The following is a 24,875-nucleotide window of genomic DNA, read 5'->3' as shown; positions in this document are numbered from 1 at the left end:
ATTTGGAGAAAAATATCTTGTGATAATTTCGTTCCATGTATGAAGATATTTTTGAGGTTATCTTTGTTTTCTTAAACAGAACATTTTTCCTTATATAAGTTGATTATTCTCATCATCCCACGTATAATGGTAAGATACAATCATGAAAAATTAATAATTCATATTTCATATTTTACATTGATGTGTTATGAAATAAAATATCTATTTTTAATATTTTTGTCCTTAAAATGATGAATATTATCGATTTACATAAATAAATTATGTAAAAAAATATATGGTTCTATATAAAGAAAAAAAATTGAGATTGAAATTTTAGAAACGCCTATACTTGAAACAAAAGTGCAGCATTGATCAAGAAAAAAAAGCAATTAATAAGCTTTGTTAAGTAACAAAGTACGAGATTTCTCGGTCTCTTAATAAATGTAAAATACTGGAAAATACGCGAAGAATTGTGATTCGATGCGGGAGTAAGGTTGTCTGCGCAATCCCACGATTGTTTAAGTGGCTGTGAAAGAAAAAGAATTTGGAATGTCGTGCCTGATTGTAAATAAATACTGCCTAGTTTGCCGTGACTCTCGGGTTAAGTAACGTGATTTGATTAAGCGTAGATTTCTCTTAATAACGAACGATAATTGATTTATTGCGTTATAAAGGGGGTCACGCTGTCACGTTGTAACGAGACGTGTACGCCGTGGCATGCGAGAGATTGTACCCCTACGTTCGTGATCTGACGAACCGCTTGACGGCCACACATCTTTCAATGATTCGTTGAATTCATTTTCGGGGTCAGACCATTCTCTGCGTTTCATACTTTGCGTCTTGCTCGCGAATAAGAGTCAAAAATATCCCGTATAACGGAGAAAAGTTGTATAGCAATATTGCAAAAATATTACTTTATATATTACTTTATATATTGTGTAAAAAGAATTTGATAGTAATTATCAGGATTTAGTACCTATTAAATGATTTGAATAAATAGTATCAATTAAATCTTACAATAACAAGTATCGAAAAATTTAATTGGTTGAGCAAAGAATTTATTTTAAAGAATCTTTATTTAATTGATTCAACTACAAATGAGAGGTTTGATAAGTATTACAAATATATTTGTGCTAATTATTGCTTTAATCTTATATTTAAAAAAACAGTTTATTCTAGATTTTATAGAACTATGTTTTCCTAAAAATTATTCATAAAATATATCAACTTGTTATATTCATATAATATTTGAATTCATTTTCTTCAAATTTTATTATATGAAACTGAAATAAATTATTTGAAAAAACATTTGATAATAGTTACGAAATATTTCGTTTGGCTAAACATAAACGATCTAGTGTAATTAGATTAGAAACGATCTAATTTAATTTTATAACATTGAATCGAATAAGTCTTGATGTTTATCAAAACATGCTTGATTAGAGGCTTTATATATTTGATAACATTGAATTAAATGATTGTTATTTAATATTTATCAAACATTTAATTAGGTTTCAGATATTTGATGATTGATATTAAATGTTTACAATTGTTATTTAATTGGTTCAATAACAAATAAAATTCACTTATAGTCAAACCCAGTAAATATTTACCAACTATTATCGTACACAACTATGTGATAGTTGTAATAGTTATCAAATATTCAATTGAAATCCACAACTTGATACGTTTCGTCCACGTTTCAATGTCCAATCCAATCGCTGTATGTATAATTAGATACTTTCAATGTTTTTTTCCGAGTCGATGGACAGCTCTCTCTCCTTCTCCTCCTCTCTCTCTCTCTCTCTCTCTCTCTGCACTCAGATTTTGCTTACAATTTTACTTATATAAATATGTGCATATGTCAACCAGACGATCTACCACTATCTCTTAAAACCTTTCACCTACACCACCTAATAATCAACAGCATTGCAATCTTATCAATCTTACAATCTGTAGAGGTATTACAGAATCTTGATAAAATTGCAGCGATATGGGCAATAACGTGTTATGAAAATAATTACATTACAATTTGCAAGATAGCAAAATGATTGTGTGCGATATAGCTGAAAGCGCTGTATAGATGTGCATTATTTAGATGTGTACAATCACGCGGAAAATAGTCGGTCACGCAACGCGCGTAGGTCCACCACCTACGCCACTTTATTCATAGTTTTATTTTGTAGTAAACGAAGGCAAACATATACGAGGTTTCGAGAATGCGTGTAATATGGTACGTGACACTAATAATTTCAGACTTGAAAATGTCAAGTTACAGTTTCAAATACCAGCGGCAACTTTATTATGCAATAAATTTAGTCTAAAAAGCGTGTTACGCATAATATTTCTGCATAATGATATAATTGCGACTCGAAATACTCGTATATCTATTTTTGAACCTTGTAATTTTTAAACCCTTTTTCAATCTTTTAATGTCCTTCAGCGGTTCGCGAAATGTCAGATGTAATTCAATCATAATAAATCTACAATTTGATCCTTCTTCTTTATTATACAGTTAATTGTCGGAATCGCATCAAGGATAATGGTTCTTATCCTCAAATAGATTATTCATTTACTGAACGATAAACGAGATAATCCGTAGCTGAATCGATCCGGCAGCCGCTGGAAATAATCATGTTTCAGAAGCGGACAGCGCGCGAAATCGCTCCACGCAATGATCGGCTTCGCCCTGTCAAAACGTAGGATCACGGACACATTTACAGCTGACACGCATCTTGCATTTGTGTACGTGTATCGGCATCAATTATCGACGCGATTACGTATAAAATCCAGGTTCAGACCAGATAAACGAACACGAATACACTCGGCAGAGCATCAGTGAATAAGTTTCATTCAATTACGATAATTTTGTACAAAATAATTTCGTACACGCAAAATAATAGATTACTGGGAAAAAAATAAAATAAAAAGAAATCCAATCAACGTTGATACTCGCTCACGATTAATTCGCGTCCGTTCATTTAACGCAGATTTGACTTTATGCGAACGCTCGAGAACAAGGAAGACCCCGAAAGCGCGATGGTAGGGGAATGAAGAGGCGACAGACGAGGAGTCGCGAATGGCAGGGTGAGAGGGCAAGAAGGGGGAGGGAGGGGTACCGTCCAAGACACCGGGCGGGATGAAAGCAGGCGAGCGGAACGAGCTTCATTCACAGCGCCACGCGCCGCGCCAGCCCCGCCGTTTCGAGTCACCGTCGTTCTACTACGAGATATTTGTGCTATCGCGTTTGCAGGTTCGCCGACACCCGGCCGGGCGCTCGAGTTCTCTCCGTCGCTTGCCAAGCGTCGCTTCGTAATCTACAATGTTCGGTTGCCGCCGATCGAACGGGTCGGCGAAAGAAGACATCGGTAACATCGGCCGCGGCTCTCGTTGCTCGAATATAAAAATTGCGTCAATTTATTTCGCGAATTTATTCGCGAGTTATTTTGTAAAACGATTTTCTAAGAATAACCTGATCTCTTTCCCCCCACGTATTTTCACTTAAAATACTGTGGGTAAAATTAAAAAAGTTGTAAACGTGATCACGCAACTTTGTAGCGAAACCATTTATTGCGCGCGCTTTTTTCCTTATTGTACAATCACGGAGGAAAAATGACCACTTGAAATAACTATCGAGAAAGTACTGAAAAGAATCGCGTGTCATAAAATAAGTTCTCATTTGCATTTTCATTTTTCTTCATTTTTCAAGAATATTCCCGGAATTTCAATAGAATTCTATAAGAATTCACGGATCATTCAAGGGAGGACAAGATTCAGATTTTTCAGATCTTCCCCGAGAGAGCGTAGACATCCGGTTATTATCCCGATCGAGCTCTCGTCAGCGAACCAAGTTGTCGAGACCGCACAATTTCTGTGGCTTTGGCAAATCTTTGCGGTTCCTCGCTACGACGAAACGCTCGCAATTACGTAACGATGCGCACTCGTGACGATTGTACGTATAAATTGTACAAAGATTTTCACCGTATGTCGTAATATCGTGTAATAATCGCGCAACGGTAGCTACAACTCGACACGCGATCGATTGCTGCACCGACGAGAGGTGTGTGTAATATGTGTGTGTGTGTATATATATATATATTTTGTGAGTGTATACACAATTAATTAGAGACGTAGTTGCAATAAAGTACGTCCCGCGCGCGCGTACTTTATTATGTATCGCGCGATACATATTACGTAGTAGATGTAAAGCGAACGAGATATCATCTAAAGCGCGCAGATAAATGCGATATCTGATAAATTGATCGCATCGCAAAATAGCGAAAAGACAGAAAAAAAATAACGACGTAGTCAAGGGCGCCAGGGGCTCCGTTTCGTGCCGGCTCAAAGGCGCGTTTCGCAACGCGCCGAGTTTGATTATCTCCCTTCCTCGTCTGGAGCGGCGTTCGCGTTTTCATCGTCTTTGTCTCTCGTCACCCGGGTCTCCTCTCCGTCACCCTTCTACCGAAGCGGCAAACTGAATGGAAGGAGATGGTCGATACGTACCCGTTCCCCTCTCTCTGCCTCTCCTTCTCTCTCTCTCTCTCTCTTTCTCTCGACCAATTTCTCTCCTCGTCCTCGTCGTTCCCGCTATCTCCGGCCAATCCAAGACGAGGACGGCGACGTTACGCTCGCTTCCAACCTACGACGTCGTAGTCGGCCGCGACTACTTCGGTCCCGTCTCCGCTGTTTATTCGCGCATTCCTGCTCGATGTCGCCATTGTTACAGCTTACTGCCATTGTTACCGTTGCAGTCATTGTGCTCCAGATATTACGCTCCCACGCGACCCCTTTCTCTCTCTCCTCCCGTCTCTCTCCTTTCGACTCCCCTGATTTCTCAGACACGCGACAATTACGTTAATTTATATTTGTGTTATTGTGTTTTTCGTACGATTGAGCGAAGAGAAGGAGCTCGTTGTCTCGCTTTCCCAGTCTCTTTTTGACGTTCAATTGGCGTTTATTAATCGCCGGCCTATTCGTTGCTCGGGATATCGTCATCTAACGTAATCGAAGCGCGTGTCCCTGGGACGCTCTCGTCATACCACAACGCTGTGTCATCAAATGGCACGAATAATTGCGTACAGTATTCCTGACGGCGAATCAAACGACGTCGCAGAGATGGATACGGAATTAATATTATTATCTCGCATTCGCTTTTTCTCGTCTCGCGATTATATTATTTCTCGTCCGTTACTCGGCGAATTCTAAAGCTATAAATAATCGCAATGTCAATATATCGTCATAATTATCGACTTTGATAAATTGAGTCGAAATGAGTTAACGTTTTATTGTTTTATCGTTTTTGAAATTGTGATTCTACAACGAGAGAGAAAGAAAGAGAGAGAGATAGTTGAACTTTCGGTTATTAAGATATTTAGAGAGCAGCATGTATGTGTGTATCCATTTGGTAATAGTGTTATCACGCGATACTCGAAACGTGATGCTACTTCCTTTAGTCTAAAGGTCGCGACGTACTACTATCACCATGAGTGCAACGTGGCATCTCGTAGATATTTTCCTCGAGATTAATTACGATTATATATTACGATGTTTTCCAAACGCGAGGGACCGAGGGATTTGCCGTAGATAAAAATATATTTTGAAAAACATACGTCGTGTAATGAGTACTAATCTGTTTAAGTGCTCCGGGGCCGATAAAGGCCGACGCAATGAGATATAACATCATTCTCGAGAAGCGACAAACACTACCTTTATCAATGTCCAAACAACATTACGCCGACTTTATGCGACAAAAGAGAGAGCGTAATGTATTTCTGCAAAGTTCCATGTACGTTCCTTTCACATATTTTTCGAAAATCCCATTGAAGATATTTTTCGCGGAGAATCTATCCTTTGTGCGAAGATTGTAAATTCTTTCGCATAAATAATTAATCCGTTTAAACAAACGTGATTAATTCCAGCATTTATAACGGCAATTTAAATCGACATAATTATTAGATTACGATGCGATAAGCATGACACGCGCGCACAAAGTACATAAAATGTCTACATCGTTGCATAAAAATATCTACATCGTTGCATAAATTACATTTAAATGTGTAATTAGCGTGAAATATATGTTTTTCGTATTTGACTAACAATTGATTATCAATAATTATGCAAAATAACTGCAAAATCATCCATGAGAGTCACAAACATGATTTTTCCGACAATTAATTGTCCGATTAATGAAAATATCAAGAAGCAAACAATTATCGAAATTCTCTTCAGCGTGTAATGAAAATATTTTCGCATATTTATTTGTTATTCGCCGATATAAGTATCGTGGAAAAACACAATTATACGTATCATTGAATTGCATCAGCGAACGTTCCCGCAATAAAAATAGCGTCGTAATCCGAGGTGATACGACGCGACGAATAATTTTTGACCGCTTAAAAAACATCACGTTTATTTACCGTTTATTTAACGAACGGGTTTCATCATCTCGAGTACCGGAGACGCCTATTTCGATTTGTACAAAAAACAACAACACCCTTAAACAGCTTTCGAACACGACGATTGAGAATCGCTGCTGGTATCCGAGGCCCGAGGGGTTGGTTGAGTGAACCGGGGCGTAGGTGGATTATGCGCACGTGGTGGGAGGAGAGAGTAAAAGTAGAGTGGAAGGGCGAAAGGAAGCGCGATACTACGCCGCAGAATAAGGGGTGCATCGATCGACGCGAGCCAAAACATTGCCACATGCCTAGAGCACGCGTATAAGGTATAAAACTCGACGATGACTCTAATAGCGTCCACGCGCTACTCGATGCTCGACAATTTCGCACGTGTGTCCCGATACGCGACGTAGGCCGTAAGTGGGCGTCGAGAGGCCGCGTCGTTAATAAAACACCTCTCGCAATGATAATCGTGGAATCGGCCGATCGATCGCCGATCCTTTCCGTCTTTTATAGTCCTCGTTTATAGCTCTCGGCCTTCGCCGCGCTCGATGCCGTGGCGACGTGCCATTTTGCCGCGCGTAAAAGCGAGGGAACGCCAAAATTTTCGCCATCGCTCTCGAGGCTCGAAAAAAACGCGGAATGGGTCGCGTGATGAGAATTACGTTGTACGACGTAGGCGTGCGCGAGTCATTCCACGTCGGGTCAGATAACTTTTTGGCCGACGTCCAATCGCGTGAAATTTTAGAGGGAGGATAGAGATCGAATATAAAAAAAAAAATATATATATACACGCGTATATCCGAGATATAATCGAGACGTTGTTGTTGCACACGTGCCGAGTAAATTATTCGTCGTTCGCGTAAAGAGATCGCGATCGAGATGACGTCATCGACGTCGATCGATTCGGCGAAGGCGTATATGACGGAAAGGTACACACACGGCCGCGGAAATATAATATTCCGCTACATCGCGACGTCGCATCGAACCGCGGAAAGCCGTTAGAAAGCGGATCTAACGTGGATCGGAATGCGACGTAATGCTTTACGAGCACATATCTGGAACTGCCTGGCGTGCGAAATGTCGCCCGACGACCGACCGGTTAAGAGGGGCCCATTACTGACGGAACAAAGTCGTTCTTCGCGCCAGATTCGGTATCTGGCAAGCTCCCCGAGAGCAAGTATCGGCGCGTGAAATTGAGAGATAAATTGGGGGAGGGGGGGGCGGGGAGGAGGGGGAATCGGAGGTATTTATAATTCCGCGCCATCCCGAGTAATGAAAAATATTGTCGCGCTTTCTCGAGACGAGAGGGAGAGAGAGAGACGGTGATATTTCCCGGCCGCGTCGACGCGTAATCTTCGCACATTTTATCTACGCATCCTCGAGTTAAAATTTATCATCGAGGGACCGGACAATGCGATGGATTTCCGAGTTTCCGTTAATAATACGCGCATATTCTATTCTAACCGCAGCCGCTCAAGGCTCCGATGATCTATTCTGACGCACGGAGCGTTCTTCTAGAGGGAAACCTGTCTATAGTGGGGTGTATGCGTGTCTGCGTGTGTGCGCGTTACCGATAACTGGAATCTCCGCGCGGGTAAAAGACAGCCGGAAGCGTCATTTCGAGAATACGCGAAGCTGCTGTCGCGACGTTTCTCAATCGCGATTCGCATTCGACGTTCCACCGCGTCGGTGGAAGCGATATATTTTTCGGCCGACAAGTGTGAAATCAATCGCGAAACTTTACAATTCGATAACTCTGCGTCGCGCACCGACGAGCGCGATATCGCGTTACATTGATTGCACCGATAAAAAAAAAAGCGCCGTTTTAATTATTGTCATCGATTCGATATCGCGTCTCAAAAATGCGCCCGTTCGTCTCTCTCTCCCATTCCCTCGTTCCATCGCGAGATTAAATCACGCGGAAATCATATGTCCAGCCGCGTAAGAGACTTACTTTTGTAAAATGCCGCGTGATTATCGGGACGCGATACAAAGAGGATAATACCCAGGATTCGCGACGAGAAAGAGAAAAAGCAAAGAGAGAGAGAGAGAGAGAAAGCTCGGAGGAATCTTATCTCTAATATACCTACATCGAGCGGCGAGCTATCGGATGTCGCGCTCGAGGTTCGCGGACGAGGGTCGCTGTCCCCGACGTCGCTGTCCAAGTGACCGCGGCGGCAGCCTCGTGTCGGCTGGATGCTAACCGTGCGCGAATGCGATGCGTAGTACATTATGTAGTACGCCGGTGCGTAGTACGTCCACGCACGTCGTCGTCTTCCACCGTCGGCGTACACGCGCGTATGCATATATGTAAGGCAGACGCGCCGCTAATAAGCGCTTAATCGAGCGAGAGCAAAGAGGCCGCGGACGATAACAGGGAGGCGTGCGCCGCCGCCTTTTCCGCGAAGCGAACTAACCGTCGTCCTTGCCGCCGCCGCCGTCGACGACGCCGCCGCCTCCGCCTCCGCCACGTCGCCGAGGGTTAAACGCGGAGGGGTAAGAAAGTGCGCAGTAAGGAAAGGACGGACCCCGCCCGCCGCTCTCGCTCTGCGACGCTGACGCGCCGTGTTTTCCTCCTGTAATAATCTCCTCGATTATCGTTACCGCGTAAACGACGGTCAGATACGTCAGGGAGGTCCCCCTTCGTGCATTTTTGTATCTTTGAAGAGAAATTTCACGCGAAACCGCAACTTGGGCGACGATATGGTATGCCGTTTTTTTTTAAGGGGGAATTGTCAGGGGACGATTCGAGATAAAATTTTTTCGAGCGGCATTTTTTGCGCGACAATCTTGAAAATGACGCAATCTCTCTCTCGTCCTCTCGAGACGGAGAGGAGTCGGTAGGACCATGGAACCGCCATCCAACGGTTGAGCATGGAAACCGACCGAGCCGTCTCTATTGTGGCGTCGACGATGACCAACGGAAGAATTTTGGGAGCTGTCACCCTTCCCTCTCGTTTGTTAGCATACGCCGCTGTACAAGATTAATGCCGATAAAGCCGCGCTTTCACGCTACGTACACGCAATATGCATTTTGTCAATGCGCGTTGTTTGATAACGAAATCTGAAAGAACTGCGTATCGGGTTTCTGACATCAGGCAACCGAATGTTAACGTCGCGTCGCGTGTTTGATTCGCCTAATTAATGATGATGATGCAAAAGAATAAAGATACTCGTGAAATTCCACCGCATCGTTTGGCGAAAATGTGTATCGATCATCGAATCTTTAACGGTACGGAAGGTAATCGCGAGGAACGCGAGCAAGAAAGGGACGAAGAGGAGCGATAATGCGCTACTTTATTAACGACGAGATACAGGCCACTTACGATACTCGCTTAAGTACAAAGTATCCACGCTTAAACACTAACTAGGGAAGATAAGCACGTTCGCACCGTTTATGAGCGGAAGCTAACGGAGGAAAACGAAGAATAAGATGGAAAGAAAAAGAGAGAGAGAAACGGAGAGACGAAAGGAAACGGAAACAAGCCTCAGCGGATCGATTCTAAAGCGAAACAAAACTTGGAAAAGAACGATGCGAAACACGCGGCGACGAGATAGAAATATCTGCGTGATCGCACACGCGAATAAAAAAAGAATAAAATAAAACCGCCGCGCGTTCTACGTCAAATCCAAAAGCCAGCGAACTTTTTCATCGATACCGCACGACGATCGTAACAACTGCGTCGACAACCGCGCTGAATTTCCGTTTCGAGGCGTGCGAATAGTTGCGGCACCATACGGTGCTCTCAAAATGCGTACACATGCGCAGGAATGAAATATAGTTCTTGGAAGGTACGTGTGCGCACATGTAAATCGCATACGTGTGGCACCGGCGCGAGTTTGCATATTTAACGACGACTTCGATGGAAGGAAGGGTGACGTCGCCCGGCCGCTTTGCCGCCGTCGTCGTTACAAGCCGCTCGAAACCCTTCCTGCTTTTCCCCTTTCACTCGCCGCGAGGTACTCTCGAGACACCCGGTACTGGCGTAGCGCGGAATTTACATTCCAGCATCTGGCACAAAGTAAAATGCGACGATCGAGATGCGAGCCGAGTCGGCTCGGCGTCGAAAACGCTGATTTAGCGTCGACGGGATTATCCGCGCCAAACTGTCCTTAGCAAAAAGACGCGCGATCCTTTGTTCGAGGATACGTTGCGGCGGGGTCCCTCTCCTCGCGATAAAACGGATCAATTGTATTCAAGCTGACGAATTAACGAAAAGATCGGTGAGCGATAAGGATAGAAAATAGACGACGGTCGCGCGAGGTAAAAAAGATCGCCGCGAAATAATTTATGTCCGAGAAAATGAAATTTGCGCGTGCACTTTTAACCCTTGCGTACGTCAAACGACGAGCGCGAATACGTTCCGATAGACGTAATTATTACCCTTGAAGTTTGAGTTTTTCCTAGAGTCGGACGCGCGCCAATGTCGTTTTAATAGCGCGATAATTCATATTTGAATAATGCCACGTTCGATTAATCGCGACTGTTAATCGCTTCATTGTAATCATGCCACCGTGCATGCATTATTAATTATCGTAACCAGAGCAATTTCTAAGAACGAGATTGTCGCACACAATGTATAATATAATTTATAACTCGAGAGCAATATATATAAAGGCAATTAACGAATTAGCGAGCGAATTAAGATTCAATTTCTAATTAACCGTTATATACGTGCTATGCACGACCCATTGTCTTCTACATACATTTATATACATACAAGAGAGTATCTTTATAGATAGACTTGAATCTTCTCTATCGAAAAAAAAATGGAAGACAATTGTCCGTGCATTTTTCGATTAAAGAAAAATCTCGTAAAAAATAATCAAGGATACACGCAACCTATAATTATGATTTAAAAAAATAGTTATGATAATAGTATAATTAACGAGGTACGCAGTTGCGCGATGACGCGATGGTTTTACATTTTAAAAAAGCAATATATGAAAAAACGTATACAACAGCACAGGTATGATAATAAGCAGCGCGAGAATGCACGCCATGAAAGTACGGTTTCTTCGCTCCAATCATCTTCGATGACAATCTCGAAAAATCATCTCTCGCGAAATTAAAATTCCAATCGGAGGAATATTAGCCGCTGAATGCGGGGAAGAATCGTTTATTTCGCATGATATAAAATTTTATCGATTATTCTCGAGTCGTTGAGATTTTTACGCGACGCTTCCGACAACCTCGGACTCGAGGTGCAATTTCGTGCAATTTTTCGCGTCTTGTATCGTAAAAATATGATGACGCAACCAGATTCGGAATCACGGGTTCTCTTTAGCGCAACAATGCCGTCCAATCGTCCGGTTGGGCGCATGTGCCCTTGGTACGTGTTAATAGCGCAACAGCAGCGGTGACATTCCGTGCCATCGTTGGCGTAGTACTCTTTCGCTCGGGGAGCGAGCAGGCTATCCAATTACGATACAGCGAGCAGAGTCGGCTGTTAGATGTCGGTAGTCCGATTAGTATTGTCAAGCGAAAATAACAGACGACAATAATATATCTTCGAGTATAAGTAATTAAAATCTCTTGTTTTCGAATCAACTTGAAGCTCTCAATCGACACGCAGACGGAGAATTTAGAAAATGGATCGGGGAAGATACTGTTTGAGGATGGATTTTTGATCATCGAATTTCTCTCGCGATAATGGTTTTTATTAAAATATTTTTAAAACGAGATATAACAGTTTCTTTCTATTAAAAAAAAAATTAAATTTTTTCTCGATATTTTTTAGGTAGAGAAAGAAAGAGAGAGATTTCTTTCTAATAACTCATCTTTTAAACATTGTTTTATTATAAGTAGCAGTATTCTGTGTATACAAATATATTAGTAATAGTTGAAAGAGTTGTAAAGCTTGTTCAAACTTTATGTGTTATTAATTATAAAGTTAAGTTTTGAATACAAACCCCCGTCTGAAAAAAAAAATTACGTTTCCGACTTATTTTTAAAAAAGAAATTATTTCTTTTATTATTCTATACCTTAGGTTTTTAGATTAACTTAAGCCTTAGGATTTTGTGAACTTTCGAAAGATGGAAACTTCAAACTTTTTCGCGTAATCAACTAGAACATATTTTACATAAATTGTATATAATTTTATGAAAAAATATATTTCTAATGGTTGCAAATTTGTAAATTTGATTTTTACTGATAAAAGCACACGGCTAAAATAACAGTAAATACACGTTTTTATTATAAGACACTGATAATTTCCGAGGCAGCTTATCATACGCTATCTTGGAAAATTGCCTAGCACATCTGCATAATGGATTCATTTTTTGTCAGAAATAAAGTGCCTCTCTAACAGTTCCAAAAAAAAATATCATTGGCGTCCTTTTGTGATTTGCGACGACAGACAAAGAATAAACGCACCGCTGACGCTTATAAGAACGACAAGGTACTACGGGACATTATTACCTGTCGTTAATGTCAGCCGTCAATAATCCAATAATATTTTTACGAATATTTCCAAGGCTAAACGTCCAACAAGCTTTTTACGTATTTCGCATCAGTTAAGGCATACCTCAGACAACAACCTCCGCCCGATGTCTACGATGTCGTAAACGTCATCGTTACTCGCGCGGTTCCGCGTTATTTTCCACACCGCCGGTTTAAGTAAAAAAAGGTGCGTATTCGACAAAGCGCGAAAGAACGCCGTGGGAATCCATTCCGAATGCAATCCTAATCGGTTCCCATCGGTCATCGAAAGAATCGCGATTCCCTCGGAATTAATCTGTCTGCGTAAGTTTTTTTTCCTCTCCCTAACGAATCATATATCTCTCTCAATTTTTAATTCAATAGTACGGGAGTCGTTACTATCAATCAAACGTATCTTATTTGAAATCAACGAATAGGATGTTCGATCGATACTCTCGTGTCGTCGCATCGTTCGCCGACTCGGAAGTAATCGTGGAAAGGAACGGCCTCCATTTTCGAGCGATGCGGAGAAAGGGGCTGTAATAATAACGAGCGTCCCTTTCTCGAGTCGCGTCCGACGAAAATGGCAATGCGCATTAAACTCGAATCAAAATCAAAATCACTAACGTGTAATCTTTTAAGCGCGCGTCTGACGAGAGTATCCGTAAATATCGATTTACCGGGAGATGTAACATCTGCGTTTTTCGAAAAAGAACGGAAAGACGAGAGATGCGTTTGTTTGTCCCGAAGCGAAGACAAGTCGTAAATCGAGAATAATAGAGAGCCGGGGGAGACTCGCACGAAGGACAATATATATTTACGATAACGACGCTAGAGAGAGAGAGAGAGAGAGAGAGAGAGAGAGAGAGAGGGAGAGGACTCTTTCTGGGCTCTTTCTCTCTCTATCTTTCTCTCTTGGTAAAGAATGCTTTGACGCGAGCTGAAATCGAGCCTCTCTCGGCGAGTCGGGACGTGCCGAAACCCACGGTCCACGATCGCGCGTGGTCTTCCTCCTTCTCTCTCTTTCTCTTTCTCTCTCTCCGCCGAATACGGAGCAACGTCGTCGCGACGTTCGCTCTCGCGACGCGACGGCGCGGCGGCGGCGAACGAGGTTAGCCGAGTGGCCGCGAGGTCAGTGACTAAAGAGAGAAATATCGCGACCTAAACCGTCGCCACGCCGTCCCTTATCGACACTCGTCGATTCTTATCCGAGCGAAAACGACATAGCGCGCGCGCGCGCGGGCGCCTAATTGTAAGATTTGCAAGAAAAAAAAATAGAAAAATGGTATCCCGCTTCCACGAAAAAAATCGCCGCCGCCTCTTGCACGGAGCCGTTTCGCTTCCTCTCTTCTCGCTCCGCTCTTTCTCCGCCCCGCCTTCTCCGTCTCGCTCTTTCTCTTTTCGACCAGTCTCGCTCCTCTCGCGAATAATTTATACGGCGCGTTCGGAGGCCATTGATACGCGCGCGTTTCCTGCGGAAAGCATCCTCGCGAGTTCCGCGACGCGGAGTCTGGAAGGCGAGAAGAAAGAAACGCCCAGGAATGACGCGACGGCCCGAAAAAAATTTCGCGTTACCTGCGCGTACCTTTTCCCTAACCTCCTCCTCCTTGTCCTTTCGATCGGTCGCATTTCTCTCAAGGACGAAAAAAGGGCGACTCGAAGCAACTCTCCTTATGTGAAAAATAGAGAGGGGAAGAGAGGAGACACCTTCGCGGTCGAAACGAAAGTCGAAAATGCGCTCGGACGTTTTTGCGACGCGCGAGATGCTATATATCGGGCGATAATAACCGAATCGGAAACGCCAAATACGTCGCACGTAAAAGAGACGCGTGTCGTCTGGCGCGCGTGCGGCGAAGAGAAGGGAAAAAACAACGAGCGAGACGATCAAGGCGAAGGAGAAAGCAGAGAGAAAGAGATAGGCACTCACCTGAAACGCGGCGTCCGCTCGGGAACTCCGTCGAACGTGCCTCGAAGTCATCACCTCCGTCTCGTCGACGACTCCCTCGTCTCGCCTCGGATCGAAAGTCGCCGTTGTGCGCTTCTCGGCGGAGAGAAAGAGAGAGATCCGGTACGACGAGCACTGTAAACACTTTTCTCAAACGAGAGACAACACACGTACACCCACGTAACACAATGGTGTCGAGTCGGCTCGTATATCCGAGCTAATTATCGTTTATTTATCCACGGCCAGAGTTTCTCTCACCGGAGCAGCCCCGACGGGATCTTTAACGACGAGGACGACGACGATACGACGCGACGCGACGCGACGCAACGGCCGCGTCTCGTACAAACACACGGTAAACGCGATCGCTCGTTCGGGGCGCGCGAGATTCCCCGCGCGACTCGACGCACACAACTTTGTTTACTAGAACGCGCACCACGCCATGCCCCGTGAACGTGCGATCGCGCGACCTCCCCCCCCTCCGCCGCCGCCCCCACGCCGGCCGAGCAAAATAAGCGTCTGCGCAGTGACTCGCCGCCCCGTCTACGCTCTCCCTCCTCCCTCTGCTTCCCCCGCTGCCCCTCCGTATGTACGCGCGATAAAGCGAATGTGTCTCTCCGCCTTGACGTACTACGACGCAACCGCGACGAGCCAGCACGGTATGTAACGCGCGAACGAAGCGGGTCATCGCACTCTGACTCTCGCGCCATCGTCGGGATGGCGACGCGCCTTTTCTCCGTATGTTCGAGAAACGTCCAATCGTACGTCTGGCGACATCTGGTACGGTTGTATTAAATTGTTACTTGCGAAAGCGAATGATAACTTAACGACGGTTGATCTCAAAATCTGAAAAATGAGCGATTATTATTAAAGAGGACGTTATTATTAAATTAAATATTATTATATTTAATATATTATATATATTAATTTAATTTATAAATAATATTTAATATACTATATATAATAAATATTTAATATTATTATATAATTAAATTATACGAAATGAAGAAATAAATTTGTAATATATATAAATATAAATTTATATATATAAATTTTTTTTAATTTCTCGCTCTCTTCTGACTTTGACGTAAGATGACGAGTATGAACAAAGGTGTAAGAAAGATGGGTTGTTTTGTTTGTTGAGATTTTTTTATATAAGAGAGACGGCATTATAAATATAAAAAGTCAGCGTCATCGATGTTTTTATGTCGTTTGTCGCTATAAATTAAAATCTATACAAAGATATAATGCGAAAGGCATTATTCGTCATTGTGTCTCAAGTTAGACAACGCGATACAGATATCAAAGTTACGAGTCCCAATAACATCGAGGAAGCGCACACGATGGACAATGTGTCCCGATTATAATTGAAACAGATTTCCTTGTCGTTGCATCTCCTGAAAAAAATGAAAGCGGAATATTGAAAAATGCATAAAGGTACGATGGAATAATAACGCAATATCCGATATTCAAATTGCCGTTTACGAGAGATCGAACGGTCGTTAAAAATAAATTTTTCGCAGAGTAAATTTAATTTACATCTCCACATCGCGATATCGTATATCGAGATGCAAAAATTGCTACTTGTGTAATTAAATAAAATTCATTCCGCATAGCGATATTTATATCACTCACCACTTCTCGATGAATATAACGACGAGGCCGGTGATGATTTTATCGAGGAACGTGACGATGGAATACACTAACGCGCTACGTTCCGTTCTGGAGCCGATTAATTCGGCGGTGACGCTCAATGCGGTGACCATCGTAATGGAGCTTCCCGCGCCAATTAACACAGCGATGACGTACACGACCGTCGTGTTGCCCGCGATAAATTCCGTAACGATTGCCGCCACCAAGCCAACCGTAGCGCCGAGAAAATAGCACACCTATTTTCGATTCGGCGAAACGAGAATATGAATACACGCTTGTCTTTTTTTTTCATATTTTTCTCCTCTTCCTCTTTTAAACTCTGAATCAGTGAAAATGTCATTGATGAAATAGTGACGAAGAATCAATGAAATACTCGCTCTTTGGTGAATTTTTATCTATACTTTGCCTCTCTAGCTTATGTGATCGACGCTAATCGCTGATTACAACAGGAAAATTGCAACAATAGGAAAATTGCAAATTACTAATATTCAAATTTATAATTAGAATGTGCCTTTTGAAATTAAAATATGATAAGCGCAGAAAAAATGAACAAGATGCTTGGATATTTCTTTAATGAAAATCGCTCAAATTTACCTCATACATGTATAGTATTAGAGATGTGGAAAAATTTATTAAATATATAATATAAATTAAATATGTATATATCCATATACATATATATGGATATGCATGGAAAGCAATAAAAATTAAATTAAAAAACGCAAATAAATAATATAAAAACATATAAATAGACGATTAAGAACTTAGCGCAGATAACAATGTATGAAAAATAAATTTAAACTAATTAATTAAAAATTAATTTAAATTAAAAATATTATGAAATTTATTTTTATAGAAAATTCTGATTTCTTTATTCGCTCATCATTAACTATATTAAGCTCTTAGTTGTCTGTTTTCCATTAGGCTTTTATATTTTATTTATTTGTATATATAGAAAAAATAGTAAGAAGAATTACTAAAATAATTAAAAGAGTAATTTGCTTTTTTTAAAAAATCTTTTAAAATATCTCTGATTGAAAGATTATCATCAACTAATTTTTGTTTAATGAGATTTACAGTACCATAATCGAAAATACTTATCAATGACAATACACTGAATTCATTTAAGAGAGTATCATCAAAGACTTACCTTGGTACCGCAACTTCTGTTGATGTATTTAAGTAACAAAGCGGCCACAAACGAGGATACATATGAGACCAATGGCACAGTAGCTAACGCCTGTTTGCCGCCGATTTCGGTCTCCTCTATATACAATGGCAAGTACACCGTGCTGAGAGTGATAAACAATCTGCTCGCTACGTAGAGCATCGCGACTCTCAACAAGATCGTGATATCGAGCCATGATATTCGACGGTTCGACGACCTAATCGCTTCCTCGATGTTTGTTTTAGAGGATGTTGCTCGTTCCAAGAGATTCGCTTTTAGAAAAATGTGAAAGAAAACGGTCGCGGTCAGACCGAGAGTCGTAAGAACCAGGACGATATTCTGTAAATTATAAAGTGAATGTTATCAGATGTTTTCTCTCGTTAGCTATTATAATTTTTTTTAACGCGCAGTTTCTTTATACGTACTCTGAATTTATAATCGTCCAGCTGATTCAATTGAACCGATTCTCCACTAGTCGGTAAAACTATCCACGTAACTATAAAAACTACCATGGCCGCACTAACTTGGGCGGAGTATCTGTAATTAAATTTATATCTTGATATAACTCGGACAGAGAGGGAGAGAGAAAAAGAACCTTGTTACAATTCACATACCTTATTGCGGTCAAATCGGCTCGAGCCAAGAGAGAATTAGTTAACGAGGGAATCATTGACAGATGAGAGATCTGTACGGCCGCCCAGCCCGTTTGAAATATTGTAATACTCGTTATATATAAAAACATGGACATCGTAGAAGACGAATGGGCGAAATCGCCGAATATTACGGGAAAGGACAGAGTGACCATGATAGAACCGAAAACATGCCAGAATTTCTTTTTGCAGTAACGATCGACCAGGAATCCAAACACAGGCGTTGCAATCGCATCGATGATTTGTCCTTGAATAAAAATCGTTTCGACATTAATCAACTATTGAAGATAACGTCGTCCACACGTATAATTGAATTGCACGCGTACCTAGAAGCAAAAGCGCACCGGCGACGACGGGCTCTAATAATGTCACTCGTTGAAGATAAATTAAAGTGTAGGAGAACCACATGGCGGCTGCTAGATCGTTGAAAACATGTCCAAGAGCGTAAGCGAGTTTCGTGGACGTCGCTATTCTTCCGCTGTCCACGAGACGCGTTCGCTCGCTGGCATTATCCATTTTCTTTAAGACTGAATATTTTCCAGGATGAAGAGAAGAAAACTTTCAAGATTCCGGTGAATCCATCCTGATATTATTCCGGTTTGTTGTACTTCCGAAAAGTAATATCTGTAAGAAAATAAAGTTTATTAAGTAAAAAAATTAAAATGGAAATTAATGGATTAAAATGGAAATTAATGGATTAAAATGGAAATTAAAATCTAACAAGAGATTCTGTGAAAGAAACATTTCTGATGAAATATGCGTAGATATCTTAGGAAAAATGTTGAAATTTAAATAGTAAAAAATTAAATTTGTAAAATAACAAAAATAAATATCTAGCGATGGCGTTCTGTTTCTAAGGTAAACCTGTGGTCGGCGTTCCTTTCACTTGATTAAATTTTGCTGTAAGCTATTTCCCTTTAGGATAATTTCTCGTTAAGACGGTTGCGTGAATTATGGATAAGGATTACTAATAGAATTATGGATATTGATTTACGAAAAGCATGCATCAACGTATCGTAATATCAAACGAGAGATTAGATATAGATCATATATCGATAATAGCATGTCTTATCGCGAATAATGCGAATAATGCGACCGCATTGATTCAATCGTTCAACGTATGACTCATTAAGGATGACACGATTACAGGAAAAATCACAATAAAAATTCTAGCAAAAAATTATTAAAACAAAATATACGTACGCACACGTGCATCTTGCAATGCATAAAAATCAATTTAATATTTTATAGAAGACCCTATCGCATGGTTATACACAATCGATGAAAAGAGAGAGATAGAGAGAGAAACCTTGGAAATCTTTTTTTTAATTTAAAAAATAAAAATTTTAAATACAAGTTACACGAGATATATGAAAGCGCACAAAACACCTTGCCAATATGTGTCTCATTTTACAACTGACAATGAAAAAGAGTTTTCAAAAACCTGTCAAAAAAGTAATCAAATTATAGTTTACGTGATTTATCATTCCGAGCAATATTAATGCTTTGAAACGTGCGTTTAAACGTTATTTTTAGAGGATAAGAAGATTTCACTTTATCGTCACGACGGATACACTATCGTTCGAATACTGGCTGCGTTGCATGCAGGTAAGAGACTGAGCTTTGAAACATACATTATACACATGTGTCGTTCTTTACCAGAGAGGGATTATATTAATTCACCAGGAAGATTACTTATGGGAATATCGGTGAATGCGATAACGATAATCTTATCGGCATGTAAATCTCACTTACATGTCAAACAAATCAAAATTCCTATTACTCTTTAATAAACTATTTTTCACTTTTCTTACGCAAAAGATAGCAGATAATATTCATAATGTTTATAAATATGAGCAAATTTAGTATTAACAAATTTAACAAGCGAATAATTTAGCGTTAATTTGAGTATTTCAATAAAATTCTCTATGTAATTAAAAAATCTTTTTTCAGAGAAATACAATCTTACAAAATTATAACTATATCTTTAATATATCAATGATTTAAAATTACATATATATAATTATAATCAATTAAAATGTTCAAAAATCAACGGAGAAAAGAAAAATTAAATAGAACCTAATACGACAATGTCGTACACGTATACTGAGCAAAACAGACCCTGTAATATGAGATTGCAAAAGAGAAATGCGAACGAGCACACATGAAGGAATCGATATCAAGCGAGTTCTTATACGGTCTCCCGGTCAGGCGACCTAGCTAACTATGGTCAACTTCTCACTCTGCACACCATAACTGTGTGCTACTTGAAAATATGTACTACTAATTCTCAAGCAAATAATAGAAAAACAGATAAAATAAAATAAATTATACATCTAAATAAATTCATATAAATATTGTATAGAAATATATATATATATATATATATATATATATATTATATATATATATATATGTATAAAATTTTATCAAAATATTCATTTATGAATCCTCATCGTAATAAACATTTAAGAAAATAGGTTTTTGAAAATATTTAGTAATTAGATTTAATTAGAATTATTTATATCTACAAAAAGAAATTTGTATGTAGAGTATATTTTGAAGAGTATATTTTTTCGCTTTTGATAATAAATAATGGAATATTCATTTTCTTTACAGATAAAAGAAAATCAAAATATTATAAAATATAAATGCTTTTTATATTCCAGGAACTAAATGTGTTTGACATAGTGGATTCATAAACAGCGCTATATATCATATAATTTATATTATACAGTATTTGGATGTAACAAATTATTGCTTTATTAAGAACTAAATTGAAAGATGTCAACTAAATTGTATCTTTAACTCGATATATATATATAAATGGCTCAGATATTCATATTTTCAATATCTGTTTATGAATAGCAGAATCCATTTTTGTTTAATTTTTCCTAACAAAAATGTATTATGCTAAGTTTTAGTTTTTTCTGAGGCTGCATATTCAGTGTCTTCAAACTGTCTTAAATGTATCTGAAAACAAATTCTGTTATTTTATCAATCATCGATAAAAAAAATTCTATTTTTAATCACAATTATATTTATAAATTACCTGTAAATGCAAATTAACTTCGGCAGATCGACTCAAGTATGGAAAATTCCCACCGCTTTTCAAATGTGCTAATTTTGCATTCGGATAGCATTTGTACATTTCTTCCCTAACAGCATTTGATAAAGCATATTCATCAAATACATCTATTATCGTTATTGGTAAATGACATATCTTTTGAGGTTGTACATAACAATTTATGCAATTCATTGTTAAACGAGATGCTAATTCAGGTTGCGTTAAGCTCTCCAGCTAAAAATTATAAAAAATTTTGAAAAAAATATATAAATAGGATTAAAAATAATTTTTTAAACAAAACATTCTGAATATGTTTCTCTTAGTTTTCATCAATTTTTGAAAAAAGTAAAGATTTATACCCGTTCCACCATAAAATCGATTGCCTCTATCATCTCTCCATCAACCTTCTCTGTTGCAAAATTTCCCATAACCATTTTCTTTAGTACCATTGATGGTAGAATCCAAAAACTACAAACAATAAATAATTATTATAATAATAACCAAGAATCTCGATATGTAAAATTAATTGAGTAAATTACTTTGTAATGAACTATAACTTGTAATGAACTATAACTGACTTACACTGCTGCGGAATCATTGTAACTAAATACAGATGTATCTGTAAAAGTATTGCATAGAACTAAAGATACTACTCGAGGGCAGTGTGCATTTATTTCTGTGAACTTCTGTGCCAGAAAACCACCTGCAAATATAAAATTTATATATTTTCATGCACTTTATTCATAAGATTACATATGAATTTAAAAGTGAATACTTTGCTTATAATTCTAACCTAACGAAGCACCAAAAAGGTGGACCTTATCAAGTTCCAAGTAATCCAACAGTTTTCTGAATCCATCGCACCATTCCTTTATACTCCAATATACTGGTGGCTCAGCCTATAAAGGTGAACTTCCTGGATCAACTGTTAAAGATCAACTGTTGCATCAATATGATGTAAGCAAGATCTTTTATGCTACTTTGCATATACATTTAAATTTGCTTCAGGACTTTATATCCAACTCACTGATATAACTCTATAACCTTTTGCAGCCAGTCCTAATATTTGCCTAAAAAAAATATCAGCGGTACCACAGACTGGTGGAAGACATATGAGCGGGCACTTGATAGTTTTTGGATTGGAATCATACACCTTCCATCCCTGAAACAATTGAGATTCAGAAAATCAAATTACAAAGATCTTTACTATGTTCAAGACAATGATGGAAACAAAACAAGATAAACAATTAGATATGAATTATCGAAAATCTTTTATCATTGATGAAATAATACCTTGGCGCCATCGGCATCGACGACAATCTTTCTCAGCGGTACAGAGCTACGAAAACTCAGATATTCCTGGGAACGTGACAGTTCACTCGAATAAGACATGCTTCCTTGTCGAGGCAATTCGGTATGTTCCACCACGTTATCGTAGCTCGTCGACGACGTTGCCTCGTCATACACTTGTCGGGGCAGGGAACACATGAATAATTATAACGTGGTTTTGTACCACGTCGTCTGTTACATTACAATATATTATTGCGACTGCTAATTGTAAGATACATCAATTATATGTACGGGAATGTATGAGTTGTTTAGAATCCAATTTTAAGAAATTGTTAGATTAAGGTCCTTTTATCATCTTTTTAAGATTCTTCGGTAGCCTAATCCCTTTTTACCATTCTATTATCTTTTAAATCTCAACGTACTTTTTGGAAGACCGTAAAATCGTATTGTTTGCAACTTAACAATGACAATGCAGGTATCACAACCAACTTATATAAACGGCTTCAGATTCTTAGAAAATGTCTAAAAAAATGTAAACTTATACTTAATTGTAAGCCTTGAATCGTTGACTACAAACTTGTTAGGAAGGTCATCCGTAGAAAAAAATTATTTTTTCAAGAAATGGAAAATATAATCAATTTTATCCGAGTCGTTTATCAACGTGACGCCACTACAGCTGATACCGACAGATGCGCACTACTTCAATGACTGCAGCATCAAGAGTTTCATGCGATTCTCCTTCTCTCTCTCTCTCTTTCTCTCCTTACATTTTTCAAACTCATTCGATGCATATACGCGGTTTATTGTTTTGGTTGTAATTTATTCTTCGACTACAACTTTGTTGCAAGAATAATCTATATAATCACCTATATAAATATATCTGTTATATTATATATGAAATATGTCCATATACGTATATTTTTTTTCTTTTTTTATATTTTCTTTATATCTATTTATGTAAAGAAAATAATAAGAATAATAGAAAAATAATTGCAAAATAAGTTTTGTATTTCTTTTCTTTTTTTTAAGAAAAATAGAATTATCAAATAATATACACAAATATTCTACATATAATTATATGAGTATATATAATTCTACATAATATTATATGAGTATATATAATTTTATGTCTTTATAATGTGGACATATTTTATATATAAATTTACATATTTGATTACATATATAATTTTTTTCTCTGGAAATTTAAATCATCAATACTTTTTGATATATAACATTTTTTTCCATGCTCTTGCAAAACAATATCGTTCTCTAATCTCTTTTATATACTCATATGTATTTTGATGTAATCTCTTATTTTTGTTTGTTCGTTCTGATAATTAAAAAATTATATATAAAAGTGCAAATCGAACGCTTTCGTTCCTTTAAATACCGATAGATGGCTCGATGATCCTTATTTGCGTTCTTCTTATATACTAGCAAGTAATATTGACCATTTAATGTGATAAAGTACATATATTATTTGATCTAAAACATATTTCACTATCAGGGTCGGATTTAGGAGGGGGGACAATAGGGACTGAAGCCCAGGAGCCTCTACAAGAGGAGAGGGAGATCCTCCACAACACATATTTTTGGGTAGAATTTCCTATCGAATGTTATACAACACTTACAAGGTCTACGTATATTGCTTGACCTTGTTATTTCACAATAAATTATTTAAACAACGTAAAAATTTCTATTTGATTTTGATTTAAAAATGGTTAGGGGTCTCCACCTTTTCATTGCCCCAGGGTCTCCACACCTTTAAATCCGACCCTGTTCACTATAAAAGTATATATATATGTATATATATATATATATATATATATATATATATATAATGTGTGTGTGTGTGTGTGTAAAAAATCTCTATTGTCTAAAAATCTCTATTATCTAAAAAATTCAATCTTCTTCGAAACTAGTAAATTAGATATAATTATCTCTTTAATTTATGGCTTCAAAAAAATAATTTTATCAATTTAAGGAAACGAAAGCATAAAAGTATAAAGATAAATAAAGATAAATAACGATAAGGGTGTGCGATTAAAGTAAAGAAAAAAACTTTACTGATCACACAAAATGTCTTTCTTAAAATCTTACAATTTTCCAAAGTCCATTAGTTTCCGAAATCTTTTTCTAGGAATTTAAAGAATCTATATCTTGTTATATTGCTATTTTAGTGTCGTTTCATCTAGTAATGTAATTTATTTAACGACGATAGTTTCGATAAATTTGAAAAAAGGAAACTCTATTTTCATTTTATTGCAAAATAATAGGAGCTACTTTCCTTCGAATAATTGCTTTTC

The 24,875-nt window shown here is 38.7% G+C and overlaps 3 protein-coding genes across 7 annotated transcripts in view; all 3 read right to left on the bottom strand.

Moving 5' to 3' along the window:
- LOC105248583 (insulin-like receptor) overlaps positions 1–15,169 on the bottom strand; it is a 39,251-nt gene extending 24,082 nt beyond the window's left edge. Inside the window, exon 1 of one of the 4 annotated variants that reach the window (XM_011253444.3) lies at positions 14,727–15,169. The gene's annotated coding sequence lies outside the window, so the exon portion shown is untranslated. Of the gene's footprint in view, positions 1–4,482; positions 5,179–6,395; positions 6,409–8,467; positions 8,789–14,726 lie in introns of those variants that run through there. The other 3 variants (XM_011253445.3, XM_025414078.1, XM_025414077.1) reach the window with 3 other exon arrangements.
- A 692-nt stretch (positions 15,170–15,861) lies between these two features.
- LOC105248581 (major facilitator superfamily domain-containing protein 12) lies at positions 15,862–20,040 on the bottom strand. Of its 2 annotated transcripts, none has more exons than XM_011253442.3 (7): positions 19,416–20,040; positions 18,539–18,836; positions 18,177–18,459; positions 17,988–18,099; positions 17,545–17,901; positions 16,377–16,630; positions 15,862–16,138 (listed from the first exon to the last, which is right to left on the bottom strand). In XM_011253442.3, exons 2-7 carry the CDS (start codon positions 18,726–18,728, stop codon positions 16,018–16,020), a joined length of 1,317 nt encoding a protein of 438 aa, XP_011251744.1. In that variant the 5' UTR covers positions 18,729–18,836; positions 19,416–20,040; the 3' UTR covers positions 15,862–16,017. The 2 variants fall into 2 exon arrangements, with proteins under 2 accessions (XP_011251744.1, XP_011251743.1); XM_011253441.3 differs by having other exon boundaries at positions 19,688–20,040.
- Positions 20,041–20,951: 911 nt separating this feature from the next.
- LOC105248582 (maspardin) lies at positions 20,952–23,290 on the bottom strand. The gene is made up of 7 exons (XM_025414056.1): positions 22,573–23,290; positions 22,307–22,441; positions 22,073–22,178; positions 21,862–21,982; positions 21,639–21,747; positions 21,265–21,513; positions 20,952–21,185 (listed from the first exon to the last, which is right to left on the bottom strand). Exons 1-7 carry the CDS (start codon positions 22,765–22,767, stop codon positions 21,126–21,128), a joined length of 975 nt encoding a protein of 324 aa, XP_025269841.1. The 5' UTR covers positions 22,768–23,290; the 3' UTR covers positions 20,952–21,125.
- Between the last annotated feature and the right edge of the window lie 1,585 nt (positions 23,291–24,875).

This window comes from Camponotus floridanus, unplaced genomic scaffold (assembly GCF_003227725.1).
Source record: "Camponotus floridanus strain SB8 unplaced genomic scaffold, Cflo_v7.5 scaffold75, whole genome shotgun sequence".
NCBI lineage: Eukaryota > Metazoa > Arthropoda > Insecta > Hymenoptera > Formicidae > Camponotus > Camponotus floridanus.
This window is presented reverse-complemented; position numbering and strand designations above follow the sequence as displayed.